The sequence below is a fragment of the Capra hircus genome, chromosome 3 (assembly GCF_001704415.2).
Source record: "Capra hircus breed San Clemente chromosome 3, ASM170441v1, whole genome shotgun sequence".
Taxonomy (NCBI): Eukaryota; Metazoa; Chordata; class Mammalia; order Artiodactyla; family Bovidae; genus Capra; species Capra hircus.
In genome coordinates, this window is record NC_030810.1 from 91,888,509 (window position 1) to 91,914,340 (window position 25,832).

Consider the following 25,832-nt stretch of genomic DNA (forward strand, 5'->3'; position numbering starts at 1 on the left):
GGGAAGCCTATCCCTTCTCCAGGAGATCTGCCAAACCCAGGAATTGAACTGGGGTCTCCTGCATTCCAGGTGGATTCTTTACCAGCTGGGTTGCTAGGGAACCCTACATGCAGAGTACATCATGTGAAATACTGGGCTGCATGAAGCACAAGCTGGAATCAAGATTGCTGGGCGAAATATCAACTACCTCAGATCTGCAGATGATAACACTCTAATGGCAGAAAGTGAAGAGGAATTAAAAAGCCTCATGATGAGGGTGAAAGAAGAGAGTGAAAAAGCTGGCTTAAAACTCAATATTTAAAAAACTACGAACATGGCATCCCGTTCCATCACTTCATAGCAAATAGAAGAGGGAAAAGTGGAAGCAGTGACAGATTTTTTCTTGGGCTCCAAAATCACTGCAGAAGGTGACTGCAGCCATGAAATTCAAAGGCACTTGCTCCTCAGAGGATAAACTATGACAAACTTAGACAGTGTATTAAAAAGCAGAAACATCACTTTGCTCACAAAGATCCATATAGTCAAAGCTGTGGCTTTTTCAGTAGTCATGTATGGATGTGAGTGTTGGACCATAAAGAAGCTGAGCAACAAAGAATTGATGCTTTCAAACTGTGGTGCTGGAGAAGACTCTTCAGAGTCCCTTGGACAGCAAGGAGATCCAACCAGTCAATCCTAAAGGAAATCAGTCCTGAATATTCTTTGGAAGGACTGATGCTGAAGCTGAAGCTGAAGCTCCAACACATTGGCCACCTGATGTGAAGAGCTGCCTCACTGGAAAAGACCCCAAAGCTGGGAAGGATTGAAAGCAAAAGGAGAAGGGGGCACAGGGGATGAGATGGTTAGATAGCATCACTGACTCAATGGACATGAATTCAAGCAAACTCCAGGAGATAGTGGCGGACAGAGGAGCCCAGCATGCTGTAGTCCATGGGGTCGCAGAGTCAGAGATGACTGAGTGACTCAACAACAACAAAGATTACCAAAATGAAGCCCTCTAAGGGCTTCCCTGGTGGCTCATATGGTAAAGAGTTTGCCTGAAATGCGGGAAAGGAGGGTTCTATCCCTGGGTTGATCAGATCCCTTGGAGAAGGGAATGGCAACCCACTCCAGTATTCTTGCCTGGAGAATTCCATTGACAGTCGAGCCTGGCAGCTACAGTCCATGGGGTCACAAAGACTAGGATATGACTGAATGCCTTTCACTCACTCACTCACCTAAAATCAATTTCACAAATCCATACACATACACACAAAAACCTTGGCAAAAGCCATTCATGCATTCTTCTTGCATGAGCAAAACTTAAAACTTAAGGCTGCTTTCCAAATCTTCTAATTCCAGTAGGTCAGTTTTATCCTGCTATTCATTTCAGTCTAAAGTTGATTTATTCTCATTTGTGGAAATGCTGAAATAAGAGTCAAAGAATGAAAATACTGGAGTTCTTACCCTTGGAAGATTTTTCCTTTTCCTGTTTGCAACTTCTCCAGCTCGGAAAAGCTTCCATTCTGTTAACGTGACTGGCAATGTAGTATCTTTTGTGAGCTTTGACCTTATATAAGCTTGTGAGTTCTTCAGTTCCATAGTCTTCCGTTGAAGGAAATGAGGTTTGGGAGGAAGCTAAAAAAGAAGAGGTATTGGTAAGGGTAAGATCACCTAGGTAATGCCTATGTTCTCAAAGTCAAAGCTATTCTCTCCCAAATATTTATCTTTCCTTTAAAATCATTTCAAATGAGGATTCTGCCTGCAATGTAGGAGACCCGGGTTCGATTCCTGGGTGGGGAAGATCCCCTGGGGAAGGAAATGGCAACCTACTCCGGTATTCTTGCCTGGAGAATCCCATGGACAGAGGAGCCTGGCAGGCTACAGTCCATGGGGTCACAAGAGCCAAACACAACTTAGTGACTAAACCACAACTACCACCACCACGAAGTGAGGATACCGTACTTTCTTTTTCACTGTAAAGAAATTTCTCAGGATTCTAATCCAAAGTTCTTCTAGCAACAATGTAATTGAATTTACAGAGAACAACAGCTCAGAGTCCTCATTAGCTCAAGGCAGCCTTTGCTTTTGGGGGTGGTGAGTGCTCTCAGGGACCAGACAGGTAATTTAGGCCATAGGTGATGCAAACCTATTACGGAGCTGTGGTAACTAGAGGGAACTGAGAGGTTTATGGCTTGTCCAGAGGTGTTTACATTCGAGTTTTCTGAAGTGTTAAACAGCAAACAAAACCCCTCCCCCAAACCAAATTAAAAGATAGTTTTGTGCTGCCCCCTCAAAACAAAGAACAACAAACCCATATTTCAGTGCCTCTCAGTTTCGGCCCTAATTAAACCATTTTAACCTTTTTTTGTAGCATAAATAAGATTCTAATGTTCTTTATATCAGTTCTCTGGTTATACCTTGGGTGTTCTGAAAGCACTTTTAGGGGGTGGGAGCTTCCATGCTGAAGGGGATCTCCACAGGGGCAAAGGCTGCACTGGAATGTCTTCATATGGATTTTCTTTGGTAGGATCTTGAAAAAAAAGGAAAATGAAGAAGTTTAGAGGAACATAATTACATGAGAACAAAGTGACTACACGTAAAAGGAAAAGAAAAAACTGACTGGTTCAGCTCTCTACTCTACACTGCTTTAGGGATATAGGTCTTAAAATCAGTGGTACTTTACACTTACAAACCACTCAGGCATCTAACCAATCTAAAGGAATTTGCAAGGTACCACACTGGAAAAGTCTACTTCTGAACTGAAGAGTCCACTAAATTAGATGTAAAATCCATTAGAGAATAAAAGAATTTATACAACAAAGGTTTCAATATTAAAAAGGAAAATCTAGAGCAAGACATGCTTGATTGTAAAAGAAAATACCACACTCTACTTAAGGGCTGCCCAAGTACATACTCATTAAATTGAACTGCAGAGTTTGTGAACACCTACATATGATATCCTCATAGATATTGTCCTCAGACTGTGTGTAATAAAGTGCTGAGCCAGAGTGTCTTCCAAGTTCTTCATGAATCTTCCGTGAGTTCCGATTTCGAAAGTGCTGAATGTCCTCGAACTCAAAGGATTTCCTTAAGAAAGGAGATATACTTTAAGGTTGTATCTTTTAAAACTATGGCATGACGGAAATTAATAAGTAAAGGACTTGTGTGAAAAATTGCAAAGATGTTTTTATCATATACCTAAAAATAATAAATTAGGCTGGAGCCTTATATGAACCATGAGAAAACGGAAGGTTTTTAGCCAATTGCATGGGCTTCCCAGGTGGCGCCACTGGTAAAGAACCCATCTGCTGATGTAGGAGACAAGAGACCTTGGTTCAATCCCTGGGTTGGGAATATCCCCTGGAGGAAGGCATGGCAACCCACTCCAGTATTCTTGCTTCAAGAATCCCATGGACAGAGGAGCCTGGCTGGCTACAGTCCATGGGGCTGCAAAGAGTCAGACACGACTGAAGCAACAACTTAACAGGCACACAGCCAATTACATTCATGTTCTTCTTTGGGTACTTTATTAAATTTACTCTCTAATAAAAAGTGAGCCTACAGCTAGCATGCCCTAAATGAAAAAGAAGAACGTACTAGCTTCCCTATATGTTTTTAAAGATAGAAAATGGAAGTTTTTCAGAAACAGACTCACAGACTTAGAATGAACTTATGGTTACCAGGGGGAGGATGAGGGGAATGGATATTTAAGGAGTTTGGGGCTGACATGTATACACTGCTATAATTGAAATGGATAACCAAGAAGGACCTACTGTATAGCACAGGGAACTCTGCTCAATGTAATGAGCAGCCTGGCTGGGAGGGGAGTTTGGGGGAGAAGGGGTACATGTATATGTTTTATTTAGTCCCTTTGCTGTCCACCTGAAACTAACGTAACATTGTTAATCGGCTACACTCCAATACAAAATAAAAAGTTTTTAAAAAATAACGTGGCTAACATGTAGATCCACTCTCTTCCAGGTACATATATTTTATGAATATTACTTGATATGATCATTAAACTATCTCAGCACACATAATTACATTTTTTTCCTTATGATGAGAACTCTTAACATCTCTTAGCAAATTTCAAATATGCACTATTGTGTTATTAACTAGCTTTATTGTGGTGATCATTTCACAATACATATACATATCAAATTGCTATGTTGTATACCTGAAACTCATATAATGTTACATGTCAATAATATTTCAATAAAAATTTTTAATTAAAAAATAAAAGTTTTTCTATGGCTGTGTCAGTAGATTGTCTTAGATATTACCTGTACTCCTAAAACTCTTGTAGGTATTTTCCCCTTGGGTCAATCAACATCTGTATTTCAAATTAGAAGTGTAACCCACACATGGAAATGGAAATTGGTTTGAAAAGGAGAAAGCTCAATGGTTCTATAAGGAGAATACTGAAAATCATTACCTTTCAAATAAAAACATACCTTTTAGATCTCCCTCTGATTTTTCCACCATATTTCTTTGGTTCAGGTTCCTGAGAAGAGGCCAAAGAAGATTCTGCACAAGAATTATTTTCACAGTATTCTCTGTCACAGTTTCTTTCTTTATATGGCATAACGCCAGATTCAGATAAATATCTGAATGTCCTACGAGGTTTTGGCAAAGGATTTATAGAAGGTCTGCATTCTTGTCCCTCAGGCTCAGAGTAAATGTTTTCTAAGCTCTTTGTTACTCCACATGAACTATCCAGAACTCTGAAATTCAGTTCTTTTTCTGAAGAGCCACAATGCTCCAAAGCCAAATTTAAGACTTTATCTGGGGAAAGTGCTTCTATTTTCTTCCACAATATTTGTGAGGTATAGAAATTTCCCGGAGGTAATGAAGTCTCTGGATCTAAAACTTCTTTCCAGTTTTCAATTTGTTTGACCCGAGAACACACCCAGTTGGGTTCTGATTCATTTTTAAATAAGCGTGTATCATCATATTCACGTTTTTCACTTTCATCCTCACTTTGATTGTGGCTTTTGGCGTCTTCATTAATACCTTGATCAACATTTTGAGTGTTGATTACATCCAGCTTTTTGCTCTTTCCCTCAGCAATAGGCGTTTTCTTAAGAAGACTCTCTTGATTACAGTTATTATATCTCACTCCAAAGTCCTTTGGATGCCACTTATCTGGGTTAGATATACCATTAGTTCTTCCTTCCCACTGGGAAATTTTTTGCTTGATGTTTTTGCAGTGGCTTCTTGACAGTGTATGAACAGCAGAACGAGAAAAGCCAACATCCATGTTCCCAGTTGGGTGCATGACAAACAATGAATTTTACTAAGGTTCCATCAGAAGTCACTGTGAAAAACTATATTCATTATCTCACGAGTTAGAATCCAAAAAATTCCAGTATTTTCCTTTCATCTTTAACTTGAAAATCTTTTTTTAAAAAGAAAAATTCTTATCATCGATCCTTGTTGAAAATGGCTACAGCTCTATCTTGAATAATCCTATTAAAATGAGATGAATATGTTAACACAGGTTTATAATTTCCTAATTTAAATTACACTAAAACACTGCCCACCTATCCCTAGATAACTCACTTATATTTCATAAGTAAAGAGGTACCTGTCATCCATTAAGTAATTCAACTTCATTAAGGCATTCCTAAGATAGTGGCATAATATTACAGAGAAAATACTATTTATGGTATTTCTCAAACTATCTGCTTTCATGTTCTGCATATTTCCTAATATTAAGTAGAATGAGGTTTTATAAGAGATTATAATAGTAGTATACAACATTATTTTGTAATAAATCAATTCTTTTTTTTAAAGAAACTTTAATATTTATTTATTGATTTATTTGGCTGCATATTGGGTCATGAGGGCTTAGCTGCCCCGTAGTATGTGGGACCTTAGTTCCCTGACCAGGGATTGAACTTGCATCCCCTCATTGCAAGGGATTGAATTTTTAAACACAAGACCACCAGGAAAGTCCCCATAAATCAATTATTTATGAAACTTTCACTTAACGAAAAAGGAGCAACAGAGTACTATCAGAAATACATCTCAAATACCAAAAGTTTATGTATAATTTCAGAGGAAGAGTCAATTAGTCTGAAAACACACCAATAGCTGATTTCCTTTTCTAGTCCTATGTTGAGAGATAATACTAGCTCATCACATACCCATATTTCAACCTTGCTATTAGCAGCCCAGATTTTCATATTGTTTTGTTTTTTAGTTACTAAGTTGTGTCCAACTCTGCCACCCCCATAGACTGTAGCCCGCCAGGCTCCTCTGTCCATAGGATTTCTCAGGCAAGAAGACTGGAGTGGATTGCCATTTCCTTCTCCAGGGGATCTTTCTGACCCAGGATTCAAACCCACATCTCCTGCATTGGCAGGCAGTTTCTTTACCACCAGGGAAGAATTCCATATGCGCAGAGCTAAAGACAATCCAAGGTGCCATCAACTACCAGTTACTTTGAAATGTAATTACTTATTTCATCACTAACTGAACTTTCCACATCTCTGCCACCACATCCTTGACCCATATCAGCAAAAATACTTACAGCCACTGTCACATCCCTTCCTTTCTTGCAGAGGCTTCACTCATTTAGGCCCATTAACTGTTTCCTCAAATGCAACATTTGGCAGAGAACTTTTCCTAGTAACTGAGTAACGACCTAGTCTCAAGTTCTACTGTATACTGGTTAAAAATAGCAACTGATTCAATACTTCCTGAAGCAGGGGTCATCCTTCCTTGAGCTCTGTCTGTGTGGCCTTGATTAACAGGCAGGAAAAAGTCTTGGCCCAGCTCTGTCAGTGTCCCTGACCAAACTGATACATACATGACACACACATACACAATTTATTGTAGGCAAAGCAACTGCTAATCAGGACTTCTATCTATTTAAAATATTTCTTCAAGTTTGCAGAAAAACCAGCTCTGCTAGCAAGTAAACTTTGATGAGGGTCTGATGCAAAGAAAAAGATTTTTAAAAATCTTAAGAAATTAAACTCACATGAGTGAAAAAAAAAACAAAACACAGCACCTAAATATAAAAGCTGTTGTGCAGAATTCTTGACAAAAGATGAAAGCATAGGCTCTGAACTTCAAATCAGCTTCTACTGCTCATTATTAAAACTCTGAAAATCCTTTTCTATTTTCTGATGTTTACAGAGGATTCCTAAGGCTTTTTAAAGGTATCCTTGAGACTCAGGTTTTCTTTACTACAGACAAAATAGTAATTTTTTTTCTCTTTACTGTGAGACTAGTTGAGGTTTTCGGTACTTCTTGTTAACTTTTTCATTACTCTTCCCTTGTTAATGTGTTTTAAGTATGAATGGGTCAAACTGCGAAGAAAAAGATGAAAACTGGTTGGGCTACAAGAAAAAAGTGTTTAACTCAAAAAGCACTGGCAACAAATGCAATTTGTTGCCTACAGAGTTCATATACAAATATAAATGATGTGTGTTCATGGTGTTTCAGGGGCAACAGAGCAGCATAGCACCATGAAACTCCTAATATATTAATTGGTAGGCAGTATGCAGAGAAATACTACTTTCTCCTGCTGCTGCTGCTGCTAAGTCGCTTCAGTTGTGTCCAACTCTGTGCGACCCCACAGACGGCAGCCCACCACGCTCCCCTGTCCCTGGTATTCTCCAGGCAAGAACACTGGAGTGGGTTGCCATTTCCTTCTCCAATGCATGAAAGTAAAAAGTGAAAGTGAAGTTGCTCGGTCGTGTCCAACTCCTAGCGACCCCATGGACTGCAGCCTACCAGCCTCCTCCATCCATGGGGTTTTCCAGGCATGAGTACTGGAGCGGGGTGCCATCGCCTTCTCCAACTAAATGTATGTATTAAGACGCTGCAGCTTTTTAAAACTGACAAACTATTTCAAAGCCAAAAATTTTTAATGCATTCTAACTAGCTTGATGCCTTCATTGATATTACAGAGAATCTATCTTTATACATCAATGCAAAGCTCTAATTTTTGCCAAATTAAACTTTTTGGAATGTGACTTGCCTAATCTTATATATAAGCTGTGATTCTGTCCTATCCAAAAAATAAGAATCACCAAACCAAGAGTTGTCTGTTTTTTCCTTACAGGCTTCTCACATCTGATGGTCCTTTTTGGCCTAATTAAATTGAGTTGCTTTGCTACCCTCCTCTTCCTCCCTCATGGCTCTCCTAGCCTGCAAGATTTATATCCCTTCCCCCACTCCTCTAGTTTCTTGCCTTGACCTCCACTATCATTAGACACTCTAATCCCTAAGTGCTGGCCCAGCATTCCAGTCCTAGATCTCTCCAAACTTCATCTTTAGATGAGGCATGCCACAAGGAAGACTGAAGATCCTGCATGCTGCAACTAAGACCTGGTACAGCCAAACAGATAATTTAAAAAAAAAAATTTTTTTTTAAAGAAAACAATGGAAAATATCTAGGGACTCTCATAGAAGTCCAGTGGTTAGGACTTGACGATTTCACTGCCGCAGCCTGGGTTCAGTCCCTGGTCCTGTCCTGTCCTGTGTGCTCAGCTGCTCAGTCGTGTCTGACTCTTTTGCGACCCCACAGACTGCAGCACGCCAGCTCCTCTGTCCATGGAATTTTCTAGGCAAGAATACTGGAATGGGTTGCCATTTCCTACTCCAGGGGATCTTTCTGACCCAGAGATCGAACCTGAGTCTCTTGTACAATCTCTGGCCAGGAAACTAATATCCCACAAGGCAGGCAGCTCACCCCTCCCCCACCCAAAAAACACTCGAAACAAAAATTTTAAATGCTAAGGGAAAAAAAACTGTGAATCTAGAATTCTAGACAAATCCTTCAAGACTTGTGAATCTGTCACTGCCGATCTGCACTCAGGGCCAGTGACATAATTTGTGGGCCCCAGGACAAGTTGAAAATGTGAGGGCCCTTATTCAAAGTACTTTAAAGGTATATACAAAGCTTTTTCCTTTTTCCTAGAAGTCTCCCTTTCAACTTGTCTCAGTTTTAAATCGATTACTTAATGTTTTTTGTAAAAAAATTTTAAATTTAAATCATTTGCAAGCTTTTTCCATTCATCTATATATTATAGAACACCATTTTAAATGCAAATATCAGAGCATGTGACTTGAATGCAGAATCAATAAACGTAAAACAATTTCTATTTTGTGGCCTGTCCAGCTGGCCACAAGAGACAAATGTAGCCAGATTCAAGAAGGTTGGAAGGAGGATGAGAGGGTCCCCTCGGGCATGGGATCTAGCCAAGAGAATGCTCTCAAGCCTAGGGATACTTGGGAGGCGAGTACAGATCCTCACAAGAACCTGGGAGCCCAGTCCTGTGACATGGGGCATGTACAGGCTAACCTCGCCCGATGGCTGCTGGAATCCTCCGCCTGCTACCCACCAAACCAAGAGGCCACGCTCTAGCTGAGGCAAGGTCTGGGCAAGTGCAGTCAGGTGTCTCTCCATTTCATAGGCCTGTCTCTTTAACTCATGACAGACAAGCAGCCCCTGAGAGTCTTTAAACCTCTGCCAGAACACATTTGATTTCTGGATGGTGGTGGGCAATAGACTTGCCCCTGCAAAACCAACACCTCTGCTTTGTGGCTCGCCAGATATACCACGGTACTGTCAGTATGGGGTGGGACAGCCATTTATACATCCAATTTCAACCCTCAAACACCCAAGCGTCTGCTGAGAGTAGAGAGTGGCAGTAATCAGACGGTACAGGTGAGAAAGGGGCAATAGGGCAGGGCCAGATATGCCAGGGAGTCAGAGAGAGGACAGCTGAGAATCCATACTAAGGAGATGGCAGGAAGTCAGACTGTTTATGAATTATGACTCCAAGCCCCTAGTGCCCACTACATTGTCCAATCAGACTTTACTTACAAAACTCAAATTCAAAGATAACATTTATTAGAATTTCTAGATGGCTACTGCACAGCATAAAATCTCATAGGGCTCTTCTAAGTGTGGGAACCTGTGTAACTATATTGATCATATGCCCATGAAGCTCGACCTGCTTACACCATAAGAAACGTTAAAGAAAGTTATCCAAGTTGGAGAAAAATACCAGATGGAAATCTGCATATAAACAAAGAAACGATGAGAACCAAAAAATGCTACACATAGATAAATAAAAAACACATGGGACTTCCCTGGTGGCCCAGTGGTAAAGAATCTTCCTGCCAAGGCAGGGGACACAGGTTTGATCCCTGGTCTGGGAAGATCCCACATGTCTCAGGGCAACTCAGCCCGGGTTTCACAACTCATGAGTCTGTGCTCTAGGGCCCTTGTGCAGCAAAGAAGACCCAGCACAGCCAAAAATCAATAAATAAATTTAGAAAAACACATTTTTGCCATTATTAATCTCTAAAGACTATTTACAGTAAATATAATAAGGTACTGTGGAATTTAAAATAATGTCAAAATAAATGTAAGACAAGAACACAAAGGAGGGAAAGAAAAACAGAAGTAGAACACGAAGTTTCTTACTTTACGTATTAAGTGGCATATTACTTGAAGGGGATAGGTTGAAGTAGTATGGTGTAAATTCTAAAAGAGCAACCACTAGAAGAAAAACAAGGAATAGCCAAGACGTTAATAAAAAATATTAAATGAAATTCTAAAAAATACTCAATGCAAAAAAAGATGTGGAAGTGAGAAGAGACACAAGAAAAACAGCAACCACAAAATAATCACATGGGACAAACAAAAAATGAATACCAAGATGATATACTTAAATATGACCATACCAATAATTATGTTGTATAAATAAGCTAAGCTCTAAATAAAAGGCAAAGATGATCAAACTTTCTAAAAAAGCAAGACCTAATTCTATACTTCTATAAATTGCACTTTGAATAAAAAGACATAGATCAAGTTAAAGTAGAGATACAAATACTAAATACTATCATAAGAACACTGGATTGTCTATATTAACAGCAGACTCCTGGGCAAGAAAATTAGCACAAATAAAAAGAGACATTTCAAACAAATAATAGAGTCAATTCATCAAGAAGAATTACAGTCCTAAATGTATATGTACTTGATAGAATTTCAAAATGCAAGAACCAAAAATGTCAAAGCTAAAAATGACAAATAGACAAATCCACAATTTTAGTAAGTATTTCATCACTGTTCATCAGTAGTAATTGACAGAAGAATAGAAAATCAGTAAATATATAAAAGACTTGAATACTACTATCAATCAACTTGACTTACAAGTGATACTTTAGAATACTACTCCCAACAATGTAATTCAAATACACATAGAACATTTACCAACAGACCATATGTTGAGCCATAAATAAGATTTAATAATTTTAAAAGGATTGAATCATTCTGAGAACGTTTTCTAAACCCCAATGGAACTGAATTAGAAATCAGTTATAAACCAAAAGGAAAATCCCCAAATACTTGGAAATAAACACTTATATTACAAAAGGAAGAAGTTTAAAAACAATGAATGACGATATTATTTCTTGGTGTTTTAAGTTGGAACACATTTTATCCCATTAAGTTTCAAGTTATATTTTAATTTTCTCTCCAGATTAAATGCTCTAGCTTAACATTTGTCTAAATTATTTTACAGCCAATTCAGCACAAAATCTACCGTTCTTTTCAAAGTTACATTTTTCTAAACCATGCAGTGAAATTTGGGTGTATTCATTTCACCTAAGACATGAACAATAAATGATTTAATGTTCTCCCTCAAAAAGGAAAAAAATAAACCCAAAGCAAATGGAAGAAAAGAAATAATAGTGAGTATTGATGAAACAGCAACACATGAATAATGGAAAAGTATTAATAAGACAAAAAAGTTACTTAAAAAGATCAATAAATTGATAAACCACTAGGTAGATGAAATAAATAAAAAAGAGAAAAAAAGGACAAATTAGCAATATCAGGAATGAAAAGGGGGCATCACTGCAGATCCCACATTAAAGGACATAAAGGACTACTATGAATAAGTTTATGCTAGTAGATTTGACAACTTAGACAAATTTCTTGAAAGAAACAAAGTGACAAAACTGACGTAAGACAATCCAGGCATTCTGAACATCTCTATACTTGCTGCTGCTGCTAAGTTGCTTCAGTCGTGTCCGACTCTGCGCGACCTTGAATTCTCCAGGCAAGAACACCGGCGTGGGTTGCCATTTCCCTCTCCAATGTTTGAAAGTGAAAAGTGAAAGTGAAGTCACTCAGTTGTGTCCCACTCCTAGCGATCCCATGGACTGCAGCCTACCAGGCTCCTCTGTCCATGGGATTCTCCAGGCAAGAGTACTGGAGTGGGTTGCCATTGCCTTCTCTGACCTCTATACTTACTTTAAAATTAATTTAAAAATTTTAATTAAAAACTTTTCCATAAAGAAAACTCCAGGTCTAGAGAGTGTCACTGGTGAATTTCATTAAGCATGTAAAAAATAATATCAATCTTATACAAACTCTCTCATAAAACAAAGAGAAACACTTTTCAACTCATCTTATGAGGCCAGCATCACCCTGTTAGAAAACCAGACAAAGATTTTACAAGAGAAGAATAATAAGACTCATGAAAAAAAATGCAAAAATTCTAAAGTATGAGCCAAAAAAAATCCATAAAAAGTGACCAAGTACAGTTTAACAACGATGCAAAAGCCATCACATTTATGACATAAAGGGAATAAAAAACACTCACACTGTCAAAATGGCCATCATCAAAAAGCCTACAAATAATAACCACTGGAGAGGGTGCAGAGAAAAGGGAATCCTTGTAAACAGTTATTAGAAGTATAAATTGGTACAGCCACTATGGAAAACAGTATGGAGGTTTCTTAAAAAAACTAAAAACAGACTTATACGCATCAGCAATCCCACTTCTGTAAAGCTGTAATTCAAAAAGATACATGTACCCTTATGTTCATAGTGGCACTATTTATAATAAGAAGATACAGAAACAACCTAAGTGTTTATCAACAGATGAATGGATAAAACAGATGTTTTGTGTACACACACACACACACAGTCATAGAGTACTACTCAGTCATAAAAAAGAACAAAATTTGCCATCTGTAACAACACGGATGGACTTGGAGGGTATTATGCTTAGTGAAATAAATCAAACAGAAAGACAAATACTGTATGCTATCATTTACAGGTAGAATCTACAATCTGAAACAAATGAATGAATCTAACAAAACAGAAACAAACTCACAGATATAGAAAACATCAATAGGAGATAGAAGAAGGAGGGGCAAAATAAAGGAAGGTAATCAGGAGGCATAAAGTGCTATGTATAAAATAAATAAGCTGCTGCTGCTAAGTCGCTTCTGTCGTGTCCGACTCTGTGTGACCCCAGAGACGGCAGCCCACCAGGCTCCCCCATCCCTGGGATTCTCCAGGCAAGAACACTGGAGTGGGTTGCCATTTCCCTCTCCAATGCATGAAAGTGAAAAGTGAAAGTGAAGTCGCGGAGTAGTGTCCGAGTCTTTGTGACCCCATGGACTGCAGCCTACCAGGCTTCTCCACCCATGGGATTTTCCAGGCAGGAGTACTGGAGTGGGGTGCCATTGCCTTCTCCAATAAATAAGCTACAAGGTTATATTGCACAGTACAGAGAATATAGGCAATATTCCATAATAAGTATAAATGGAGTATAATGTATAAAAATTTTGAATCAGTTTCACACTTGAAATTAATATAATATTATATACCAACTATATCTCAATTAAAACAAACAGATGCAGAAAAAGCATTTGAAAAAATTCTTACCCATCCATAACTGTAAAAAAAAAGAACTCTTTAGAAAATGAGTAATTAAATTTCTACAATGTGATAAAGGGCATCTATGAAAACAACAACTGGTAATATCATACTAAGTGGTAAAAGACTGAACACGTTTCCCTTAGGATTGGGAAAAAGGCAACAATGTCTTTTTTCCCCACTTTTATTCAACCCTGTATGAGAAGTCTTAATTAATGCCATAAGGGAAGAAAAATTTTTTTTTAAAGTTTGGAAAAGAAGTAAAACATTTTTGGGGGCAAACAACATGATGATATATTTAGTCAGTCCCAAGAAATCCACTATTATAAGCTAGTAGAATTCATGAGAGAATTTAGCAAGGTCTCAGTTGACTTCCCTGGTGGCTCAGACAGTAAAAGCATCTGCCTACAATGTGGGAGGACACAGGTTCAATGCCTGGGTTGGGAAGATTCCCTGGAGAAGGAAATGGCAACCCACTCCAGTATTCTTGCCTCAAAAATCCCATGGACACAGGAGCCTGGTAGGCTACAGTCCATGGGGTCGCAAAGAGTCAGACATGACTGAATGCCTTCACTTTTGCTTTTCAGGATACATGGTCAGTATTTAAGATTTAATTATACTTATAGATACTGAGATTTAATTGTACTTATAGAGCCTGGTGGGCTGCCGTCTGTGGGGTCGCACAGAGTCGGATACGACTAAAGCGACTTAGCAGCAGCAGCATAGATACTGAGAGTGCTGGAAAATAAAATTTAAAATAACATTTATAGCAGGATGTAAAACAGGAGATAAATACTTAGGAGTAAAAGCCTTACACACTGAAAAGTACAAGATATTGCTGAGAAAAATTAAAGAATAATTTTAAAAAGAGATATACCACATTAATGAACTAAAAGCTTTGATTTTGTTATGATGTCTGATTCTCTCAAAATTGAGCTGCAGATTCAACACAATCCTAATCAAATTCATAGCAGGCTTTGTAGTAGAAACTGACAAGTTGATTTTCAAATATATATGGAAATTCAAATGACCTAGATTAGCTTAAATAATTTTCAAAGATAACAAAGTGATTTCAAGGCGTTATAAAGCTGTGAAAATCAAGACTATGTGTATCAGTGAAAGCAGAGATAAATGGATCAATAGAACAGCAGAGCCCAGAAACAGACCCACATGTATACAGACAATTGATTTCCACAGAACTGGAAAGGAGTAATCTTTTCAGTAGGTGGCACTGGGACAAATGGATATTGATATGGAAAAAATGAACCTCAACCCTTACCCACACCATGTACCAAAATTAACTTGAAATGTACAGGAGTCCCCTCCCTATCCATGAAGGGTACATTCCAGTGAATGCTGAAATGGCTGATAATACCAAACCCTATATATATTGTTTTGTCGTATAATGGATGGGTAGCAGAAATAGCGTGGATTCTCTAGACAAAAGGGTTATTCATGTTTCCTGAAGGACAGAGCAAAATGGTGGGAGATTTCGTCATGCTACTCAGAACAGCATGCAGTTTTCAAATTATAAACTGTTTATTTCTGGAATTTTCTATTTGGTATTTTTGGACCACATATGACTGTGTGTAACTGAAATCGCAGAAATTGAAACCACAGATAGCGGAGGATTACTGTATCATAAACCTAAGCCTAAGAGCTAAACCTATAAACCTTCTAGAAGAAAAAACAGAAAAAAAAAATCTCTGTAACTATAGGAAGGGAAGGGATTTCTTAGAATACAAAAATCCTAGCCATAAAGGCAAAAACTTGCTAAAATGGACTTAATCAAAATGAAGATCTTCTGCTCTTCAAAAGATGTTTTAAAAATGAAATGGCAAACCACAGTGAGAAGTGTTATACACAATACATACATCTGGCAAAGATTTAAATTCACTATATAAAGAACTAGAATAAATGAATGATATCTCACTTAATTAAAATGTGCATCAGATACGAAGAGGCACTTTACAAAAGATTTTAGGAGTAGCCAGTAAGTACAATAAAGCACCTGAAAAATGTACACTGTCGTTAGTCATCAAAAACATGCAAATTACAACACAAGATACCACTGCATACCCATTAGAATCACTGAAATTAAAAGTTACTGCAGTAGTAAATACTGGAGCTCATGTAACTCTAACACTGCTGCTGTAATATGGTACAACTATTTGGAAAACAGTCTGGCAGTTGCTTATAACATTACTAATAACATGACTGCCTTGTGTGTGCGTGCGCACTCAGTCGCTCAGTCATGTCTGACTCTTTGTGACCCCATGGACTGTAGCTCACCAGGCTCCTCTATTCATGGAATTTTCCAGTCAAAAATACTGGAGTGGGTTGCCATTTCATACTCCAGGGGATCTTCCCCACCCAGGGATCGAATCCATGTCTCTTGCATCTCCTGCACGGGCAGGTGGATTCTTTACCACTGTGCCTCCTGGGAAGCCCAGTGAGTGCCATATGAGATAATTATCAGATAGGCTGGGGGCTGGGACCTGGGACACTGCTGCAGTCCTTAGGACTGGAAAAATGTCTCCTAGAGCAACAGAATACAAAGAAATTATAAGGAACTAAAAATAACTGTTTGCATAAGCAGTTGGGTTAAATAATGAACAAGATACAAAATGAGCAAATATGTAACTGCCACATCCAAGGTACAAAAGCAAGGTACAGGGCATGATCCCTACACAAGGCATCACCAAAGGGGTGGGCAGACCACCGAAGCCACCCCTACCCTCACACCCTATTCAAGGGACCAGCTCACTCCCTCACCCCATCCCCCAACCTCAGGGAGAAAGCAAGGAAACCTACTTGTTTTTGTTTCCTTGTGCTGCCTCTTGAGGACCATTAAAGCCTTGCCCGAATTTCTTATCTGGCTTCTCATCAACTTCTCTACTGATTAAAGAGTCCAAAAACCAGGCTCTACAACAATCTCACTTAGGCATTTCATATGAAAGGAAAATATTATGTTCACACAAATATTAATACTTTTACATGAATATTCATAGCAGCTTTATTCATGCTAGTCCCAAACTGGAAACAACCAAAAAGGTCATTAAGAAGTGAATACACAAACAAATTGTGATATAATCATACAATAGGACATTACTCATCAATTAAAAAGAACTAACGATATGAGCAATAACTTGGATGTCTCTCAAAAGCATTATGCATAAACGAAACAGTCCATACAGTATGATTCCACTCATATGAAATTCAAGAACAGGCGAAACTAATCTATTATGAAAGAAACCAGATCAGTGGTTGCTTAGGGCCAGGAGGGTAAGAACTAACCACAGAGACATATAAGGGAACTTTGTGGAGTGATGCAAATATTACACATCTTGATTGGGATAGCAGTTACATAGCTGTATACATCTGTTAAAGTTACTGATCTTATACGTATTATAAAACGGGTATATTTTACTGCTTGAAATTTTATCTCAGTGAAGTTAGTTTTTAAATGTGAAAAAAAAAAGGTGAATGGTAAAATATTTAGTACACTGAAAATCCCATGTATTTTTGTTCTTAATTTGAATGAGAAAAATCATCCTGACTTTTAAAACATTTAAAACATGTCATTTACTTCAGAAATATGTATGACATTCCTTCTATGTGGAATCTAAAAAGAAATGATACAGATGAACTGACTTACAAAACAGAAAGAGACTCACAGACTTAGGGAACGAAATTAAGGTTGCTGGTGGGAGGGATGGGGCGAAGGGAGAGTTAGGGAGTTTGGGATGGACATGTACACACTGCTATATTTAAAACGGATAACCAACAAGACCTACTGTACAGCACATGGAACTTTGCTTAATGTTACACGGCAGCCTGGATGGGAGGGGAGTTTGGGGGAGAATGGATACATATATGTATGTGAACAGTTCCTTCACTGTTCACTGAAACTATCACAGCATTGTTAATTGGCTGTACCGCAATACAAAATAAAAAGTTAAAAAAAAAAACAACAAAAAAGATAAGACATGTCATTTAATTCAAAATTAATTTGCACAGTAGTTCAGTTACAAAACAGTTTCAGTTAGCCTATCTCCTTTGTTCCTCATAACAACCTTGATTATTATATTATTGGACACAGTTTTGTAGATGAGGGTACTAGTCCTCAGAGAAGATAAATGAATTGCCCAGGTCACAAAGTCCAAGGTTTTCTTCTATATCACAGCTATTATTAAAAACTTGACAGTTCAGTTAATTTCAACCTGTTTTTCCTGTGTCAAACAGAGAGACTGAGCTCTCTGATAGTATGCCGTTCCAGAAAAAAAAAAAAAGCCAACAAGATTTAACCTCTTGAATCTGAATATTTTAGGGGAAAACACTGCCAAAATCAAATTTAAAAACAAAAGTTCTTCTCTTTGAAGTTAATGCCCCTCAAAACAGGTGTTACTGATCTTCTTTATCCTTAATAATTAAGTGAGAATCTTTTAATTAAACAGTGTTAAATTTGTTACTAAAGTAAACAAAACCCAAATACAATGAATTTCAATTTAGGAACAATTTAACTTTCACTAAAATAATCTTCTATTCAATTTTCACATAAGGCTTACTGCTTGGATGCAAAGGAAGTTCTCTACTTAATAAGGGCCCATATTTGTACTGAACTGCAGACCCATGTGTAATGAATCTTAGACCTTTTGGAAACAGTGACTATATGATGAATAAGATATGCTAATAACTATAAACAAAAATCACTCCTTGTATTCAAGCCTAAATTCTATAGGATCACTATTACTTTTCTCTGAACAACAGACTGGTCGGGAAATCTAAAAAGAGTTGTCATACAACTGTATTCTTAAACATTTAAATAATCTGACATTTCTTTCTCATAAATGCATTTGGCTCCCAATAATACTACACTATTCACTGCAAAACTTTCATTAAGCTTTTAGCTATTCCTTTGTCCGAAGAAAAGAGGGGGCTTAGGTATAGATGCCTATTTTTTAAACACCAGTTTCAGGTGTAATGCCAGAATGACTACGGCTATCTGAAGAAAATGGATGCCATAAAGATTCTAGCTACTCAGACACTAGAAGGAACACAGCCAAATGAAAACAGAATCACTACTGATGTCATAAGGGTGGCTTATTTCAGTAGAGATAAAACTCGATAAAATCTCTGAGAAAGATGATTCCCTCTCCCACCCAAAAACAACCTCTACTGATTTTTCAAAAAGGTATCATATTACAAAGAAGTGAAGAGATTAAGATTCATTTTATGCATACAGTGTACAAGGTCCTTTAACAATTATAGTGCTCCTCTCAACCATATGAAGGAGATATTAATTGCTCTCTGCATATTCTCCATTTGAAAATTAGAGATGAGCCATTTTCTCAACAGTCCAAGGTTTCAACAGCTGGAGGAGCTAGGATTCAGACCTGCCTGTGGCTATCCCAAAGTCATTTGCTTTTCCCACTCAGTATATTACACTGTTCCCCAAACAAAGAGTTCGTTGAAATTAGAAGAAATGGAGTACAGTCCTAACCCTGTAACTTAATTGGCTGTGTGACCTTAGCTGTGTGACTTTACCTTTTGGGGCTTCAGTTTTCTCATCTATAAATTCTGATTTATCACTGATCTTCACGTACTTCCTTTAATATTTCTTGTAGTTCAGTTCTGTGGTGAACAAATTTCCCCTCTTTTATTAATCTAAAATAACTTTATTTCACCTTCATTTTTTAGAAGGATAATTTTGCTGGATACAGAATTCTAGGTTGATAGTATTTTTCTTTAGTTAGTTTAGTTATCATTCTTCTGACTTGCAGTCAGCATTGTTTCTACAGAACGAGAATTTTGCAGCCATTCTTATGTTAAGTTTCCCTGTACATAATATAGCTATTTTTTCCTAACTTCTTTTAAGATTTACTCTTTATCTTTGCTTTTCAGTGGCCCAAGTATTGTTTCAGTTATATTTATCTTGCTTGAGGTCTGTAGAAATTCTCAGATCTTGAGTTAGTGTTTTCTATCTGCTTTTCTCCCCCTGGTTATAGTTTCAGGTATTTTTGGTTCACCTTTGGACTCAACTCTGGCAGAGCATCAACGCACAATTTCTCTATGCCTCCCACACTCACCTGAGATGCTGCTTTCTAAGTAAAAATTTGTAGATGGCAGACACAGCAGATAAGTGTTGGGCCAACTGGTTTATTGTTGCATTTGGGATTCTTCCAATTTCCAATCCACATTCCAATTCCAAGAGTCCATACAGTTAACTAAGGGAAAACTAAGATTTCCCCTTGACTCTGTAAAGCCTCACCATCTGTGTCAGGGTTCCAATATTCAAACCACATGCTTGTTCCCAGGTATGAAAGTTGCTGTGGCTTTCCACTCACTTATAAACAATTCATTTTGGAATTCAGTTCACTAAAGTTTCATTATGCACTTCTCTACCTATGTTAGCCACTCAGTCATGTCCAGCTCTTCACAACCCCATGGACTGTAGCCCACTAGGCTCCTCTGTCCATGGAATTCTCCAGGCAAGAATACTGGAGTGGATAGCTATTCCCTTCTCCAGGGGATCTTCCCAACCCAGCAGTCGAACCCAGGTCTCTTGCATTGCAGGCAGATTCTTTACCAGATGAGCCATCAGGGAAGCCCCAGAAAAATATGCGATTTTTATTTTGTTCAAGATTTTCTTGCTGCTATGGGAGCAAATATTTTCTGAGTCCTTCTAAACCTAATTAGAAAAGAAAGTCATAAAATGTTTTTAATGAAATAGAATAGTACGAAATAGAAAAAATCAGAATATGCTGCATGTAAATAAGGAAAAACATCGCTTCAGATATGTTTATTTCAGATGTGTGTGTGTTCGTAATAGTTTACAAATGTATTTATCATGTTTTTGGAAAGTTTCTTCTCTAGAGACATTGAAGTCTGCCTCAGAATAAAGCACAAGTTTAGAAAAAGGATATTAGGACACCAATGTGCAAAAAGAACAGTCTACTGCTAGATCAACTTCATGCATTCAAACTTTTCAGAAACCCAAAGGCTTTTACGTATCAACACAGAACAAAATAAGTCTCTGTAAAAATACATAAAACTCAAAATTACCATAATAGGCAACTGCTGTTAGAGGAGACTAAAACACATTCAGATATTTTAATAATAAACAGTCTTTGATTTTTTAATTAAATCCAGTTTCTGGACCTATGTATTGTAATTCAATTTGTTGTTACTGATTCCTATTATTAGGTTAAGAGTGCAAAGAAAGATTCTGGAGAGAAAATATGCTCTTTTTATATTTTGCTTCCTTAATAAAAATCTTTTCAAAATCTCTTTTTTAAGGGTGGGAGAAAGAGCCAAGCATATTCTCTCAATGTAGGAAAGCTATTCCTGGTGAAGAGAATAAATAGCTTTTAACTCAGCAATCAATGAAATAAACCACAGAAATGTCACGAACGTATATGGAGACTACAATATTTGATTTATATGGGCAGCATCATGGCTTATGGTACAAAGAGGGCAGACTTTGGAGGAAGACATCTGGATTTAAACTCTCTACAATTTACTCTATGGTATGGCCTTGTACTCTTAACCAATTCAGCCTTAATCTCTAACAAAGGAATAAGATTTACCATCAGTTATTGGAAGGATAAAATGAAATAATACATTAATATAAAGCATCTTGCACAAAGTATGCAATAAAGCCTATGATATTACTGTCACAACTTACTTAAATACTGTATGTGTATGGGAATCAGTACATAACCTCACCAACCTAACCTCCTGAATGCGTCTCTTCATTTCTTTTTTTTCCCTTCATCTCTCTTCATTTCACCATTCAGTTCAGTTCAGTCGCTCAGTCCTGTCTGACTCTTTGCAACCCCATGAATCGCAGCACACCAGGCCTCCCTGTCCATCACCAACTCCCGGAGTTTACCCAAACTCATGTCCATCGAGTTGGTGATGCCATCCAGCCTTCTCATCCTCTGTTGTCCCCTTCTCCTCCTGCCCCCAATCCCTCCCAGCATCAGGGTCTTTTCCAGTGAGTCAACTCTTCGCATCACTGGAGTTTCACCTTTAGCATCAGTCCTTCCAATGAACACCCAGGACTGATCTTCTTCAGAATGGACTGGTTGGATCTCCTTGCAGTCCAAGGGACTCTCAAGAGTCTTCTCCAACACCACAGTTCAAAAGCATCAATTCTTCGGTGCTCAGCTTTCTTCTTGATTATAGGTAATAACACAGTGGGCACTCACTATGAGCCAGGCATAGTTCTACTTACTTTACCAGTATTAATCCATTTCATTCTTGTGACAATGCATAAGTAGGTTAGCAGTATTGTTTTTTCCCATTTTTCAGATGAAGAAACAAGGCACAAAGAGGTTAAGTAACTGATATGTCTTAGCACTCTCTGCCCCAAAAGACAGAAGTATTTATTTGTTCTGTAAAGTTCTTGTGGGGATTAAATATGAGATAATGTAAATGTTTAAAACAGTTCCTGGCATTTAGTAACTGCTCAGTAAATGATAGTTACTATTAATAACTTCATGAACATACAATGTACTTTTAAGACCAGTTCCAAACTTTTCCTGTGAGATCTTCCTTAGCCCTTTACCCAGTGTTAATCCCTCTTTCTGTGTGCTCCCAATTACACTTAACGGCATTCTGTAATTGTTTCACAATACTGAATACTCCTTACAACAAATACTTCTTTATACTGCTCCATGACCTCAAGAGTCTTAATATTTTGGAGTCATTCTTCCTGGGTATATTTAGGAAAAAAAGGAAACTCAGGGATGAAAATGAAAAGAGAGATAGCATTAACAGCCAAGAGGAGCAAATGCTTCTAGTATGCTGTCTTTTTTTTATTTTTTATTTTTTGAGATTTACTTATTTGTAGCATGTGGGCTCAGTAGTTGTGGTGCACAGGCGTACTTACAACACAACAGTAGTTGTGTTGCCTCATGGCATGTGGGATCTTCCTAGACCAGGGATCAAACCGATGTCCCCTGCATTGGCAGGTATATTATTATTATTATTATTTTCCTTCTTTTATTTTATTTTACTTTACAATACCATATTGGTTTTGCCATACATCAACACGAATCTGCCACAGGTGTACACGTGTTCCTAATCCTGAACCCCCTCCCTCCCCACACCATCTCTCTGGGTGGCAGGCAGATTATTAACTACTGGACCACCAGAGAAGCTCTTGCAATGCTGTCTTGAAAGACCTAATGTCTTTAATCTCAGAAAGTCACTCTGGTACTTGTTACAGCAGAGGATGCTAACACATGCATCAGAGAAAATGGAACATAATAAAATCTGCTCAGGAAGATGGGTAGGAATTTGAACTGCTCATGGTATTTGCTTTTTAAAATTTCTATTAAATATATTTAATTAAATATTAATATAGCATTTAATCTGTAAAGCCTGAAGATAAATTTTTAGTAAAACTCACAGGGAAAAAACTTACCTAAAATTTGTCATTAAATTTAGCAAAAAATATTTTAAAGCAAATGATAAAGGAATAAAGCAACAAAGGAAAAAAAAATTAAGTGTCAGACTGGCTTCTGCCTTTCAAAACTTTTACCATTTTGCTGTTTCTTGAAAAACAAATCTTCAAAGCAAGCACATACAGGATATTAGCTTTCTTTTTGGGGGGGAGGGTGGATATCAGCCTTTTATCTCACTCCTATCAGAGGAAACAGCCTTATAGGTAACTAAAAATGATTCCCAAAATAGCAAAGAAATGTAAAAAACCCCAACATTACTAATAATAGACAACATAAACATCTCCAGTAGTTATTCCGCCTAACTACAAAGCAAGAAATATGATTCTTCAAAAAAAAACTGAATTTTAACAATTCTATAAACTCTGTTGAGACATCTGTCATGGGATTTTTGAGATTTTTCTAAAATGAAAGAATAAAAAATGATAGTTGATTTGATGTAGATTATATTCAGAATTTTGAGGCACAAGCCAAAGACAGAAATTATTAACTTTGGGATAGTGCTATATAGTTGGTTATCCACATTACTCAAAAACTTTCCAAATGATTATAATTCTTCTTTGCTGTTCACTGATTTTACTGGGTACTACCGGAGGTTTTACTTGTCACAGCTGTGTGACCTTAGGGGTTATTCCTATAACTAACTCAATGATGAATGTTTATATTTCCCCCAGATTCACAGGGCTTCCCTGATAGCTCTGTTGGTAAAGAATCCACCTGCAATGCAGGAGACCTCGGTTCCATTCCTGGGTGGGGAAGATCCCTGGAGAAGGGATGGGCTACCCACTCGAGTATTCTTGGGCTTCCCTCGTGACTCAGCTGGTAAAGAATCTGCCTGCAATGCAGAAGACCTGGGTTCGATCCCTGGGTTGGGGAGAACCCCCTGGGGAAGGGAAAGGCTACCCACTCCAGTAACCTGGCCTGGAGTAGTCCATGGGGTCGCAAAGAGTCGGACACAACTGAGCACTTTCACTTTTCAAATTCATATGTTGAAGCCTTAAGTGCCATTATGACAGTATTTGGAGGTGGGACTTTGGGAGGTAATTATGAGGTTGAAGTCCTCATGAATGAGATTAGTGTCTTTACAAAAAGAGACACAATAAAGACGATCTCTCTCTCCACTCTGGGAGGTTTCAATGAGAAGACAGCCATCTGCAAACCAGGAAGAGGACTCTCACCAGGAACTGGATAGGATGGCATCTTGATCTTGGAATTCCAAGCCTCCCAAGTTGTGAGAACTAAAATCCTGTTGTTCAAGCCACCCAGTCTACGGAATTTTTGCTATCCAGTGGCCCAAACTTACTAGGACAAATGGTAACTCTTATTGGCTCCTCCCTCAAACATATCTGTAACTCTAACCACTTACCATCTTCACTGCCATCACATTAATCCATGTCACTGTCACTTCTCCCTCTCTCATTTTCCAATTTTTACTCAGTTTTCATATTCCATGTCCATCTTATCTCAAAGGCTTCTTTCCTCACATATTTCTCTATGCCTTCACTCTACTACATTTTCTCCATACAGCTTATCGCTTAACTGAAATTCTGTTATCTGTTTACTTGTTTATCTCCTCTACTGGAACAGAAGTTTTTTCACTACTATATGCCAGCACTTAGAAGACTATGTACCAGACAGTAATCCCTCGGTAAATACTTGTTAAATGAATGACTAAATCCTGACTATAATAATATATAATAAGGAAAGGTTTATGAAAATTAGCAATGCCTATTACTTTAAGGGCCTCTAATGATTTGAAGTTGCCCCATTCATAGAATATGAAAACATCTTAGTATACTTTAAAGATAAATGTGCACATGTGCCAAGTTGCTTCAGTTGTGTCCAACTCTTTGCAACCCTGTGGACTGTAGCCTGCCAGCTCCCCTGTCCATGGGGTTCTCCAGCAAGAGGCTGGAGTGTGTTGCCATGCCCTCTCCAGGGTTCCTTCCCCACCCAGCGATCGAATCCCTGTCTCCTGCAGCTCCTGCTTTGCAGGCAGATTCTTTACTGCTAAGTCACCAGGGAAGCTCTTAAAGATAAATGAACAATACCAAAACAAGTTACTTAAATAATTACAAGCATCACAATAAAGAATTTTTTTGTACATTTCCTATTTGCCAGGACTACATGTATAATCTCATTTAATCCTTACAATAATACTTAGATGAAGATATCTTCATTTTCTAGATGAAGAAACTGAGGCTTAGAAGGTTAGATAACTTTTTAAGCTCGTATATGTTCTTATAGGGGCTTCTCTGGTAGCTCAGCTGGAAAAGAATCCTCCTGCAATGCAGGAGACCCCAGTTTGATTCCTGGATCAGGAAGATTCCCTGGAGAAGGGATAGGCTACCCACTCCAGTATTCTTGGGTTTCCCTGGTAGCTCAGACGGTAAAGAATCTGCCCACAATGTGGGAGACCTGGGTTCGATCCCTGGGTTGGGAATATCCCCTGGAAGAGGGCATGGCAACCCGATCTAGTTTTCTTCCCTGGAGAATCCCCACGGACAGAGAAGCCTAGTGGGCTAACATCCATGGACCCAAAAAGAGTCAGACACGAATGAGTGACTAAGCACAGCATAGTGTATGTTACTGTAAGTAGGAAAGGTAGAATGTGAACCCCAAAACCCTTGCTATCATTAATAACATGTAACATATTACCTTCATAATAGACATATTAAAGGGGG

The 25,832-nt window shown here is 38.1% G+C and overlaps 1 protein-coding gene across 3 annotated transcripts in view; it reads right to left on the minus strand.

Moving 5' to 3' along the window:
- DENND2C (DENN domain containing 2C) overlaps window positions 1-25,832 on the minus strand; it is an 89,549-nt gene that overhangs the window by 34,771 nt on the left and 28,946 nt on the right. For 2 of the 3 annotated variants that reach the window (XM_018045947.1, XM_018045945.1), the window contains exons 2-5: window positions 4,434-5,448; window positions 2,930-3,066; window positions 2,397-2,509; window positions 1,444-1,614 (exon numbers count right to left, since the gene is read on the minus strand). In XM_018045947.1, the coding sequence (XP_017901436.1) occupies window positions 1,444-1,614; window positions 2,397-2,509; window positions 2,930-3,066; window positions 4,434-5,257 (1,245 nt within the window). In that variant the 5' untranslated portion in view covers window positions 5,258-5,448. Of the gene's footprint in view, window positions 1-1,443; window positions 1,615-2,396; window positions 2,510-2,929; window positions 3,067-4,433; window positions 5,449-10,429; window positions 10,517-25,832 lie in introns of those variants that run through there. The other variant, XM_018045946.1, reaches the window with a different exon arrangement.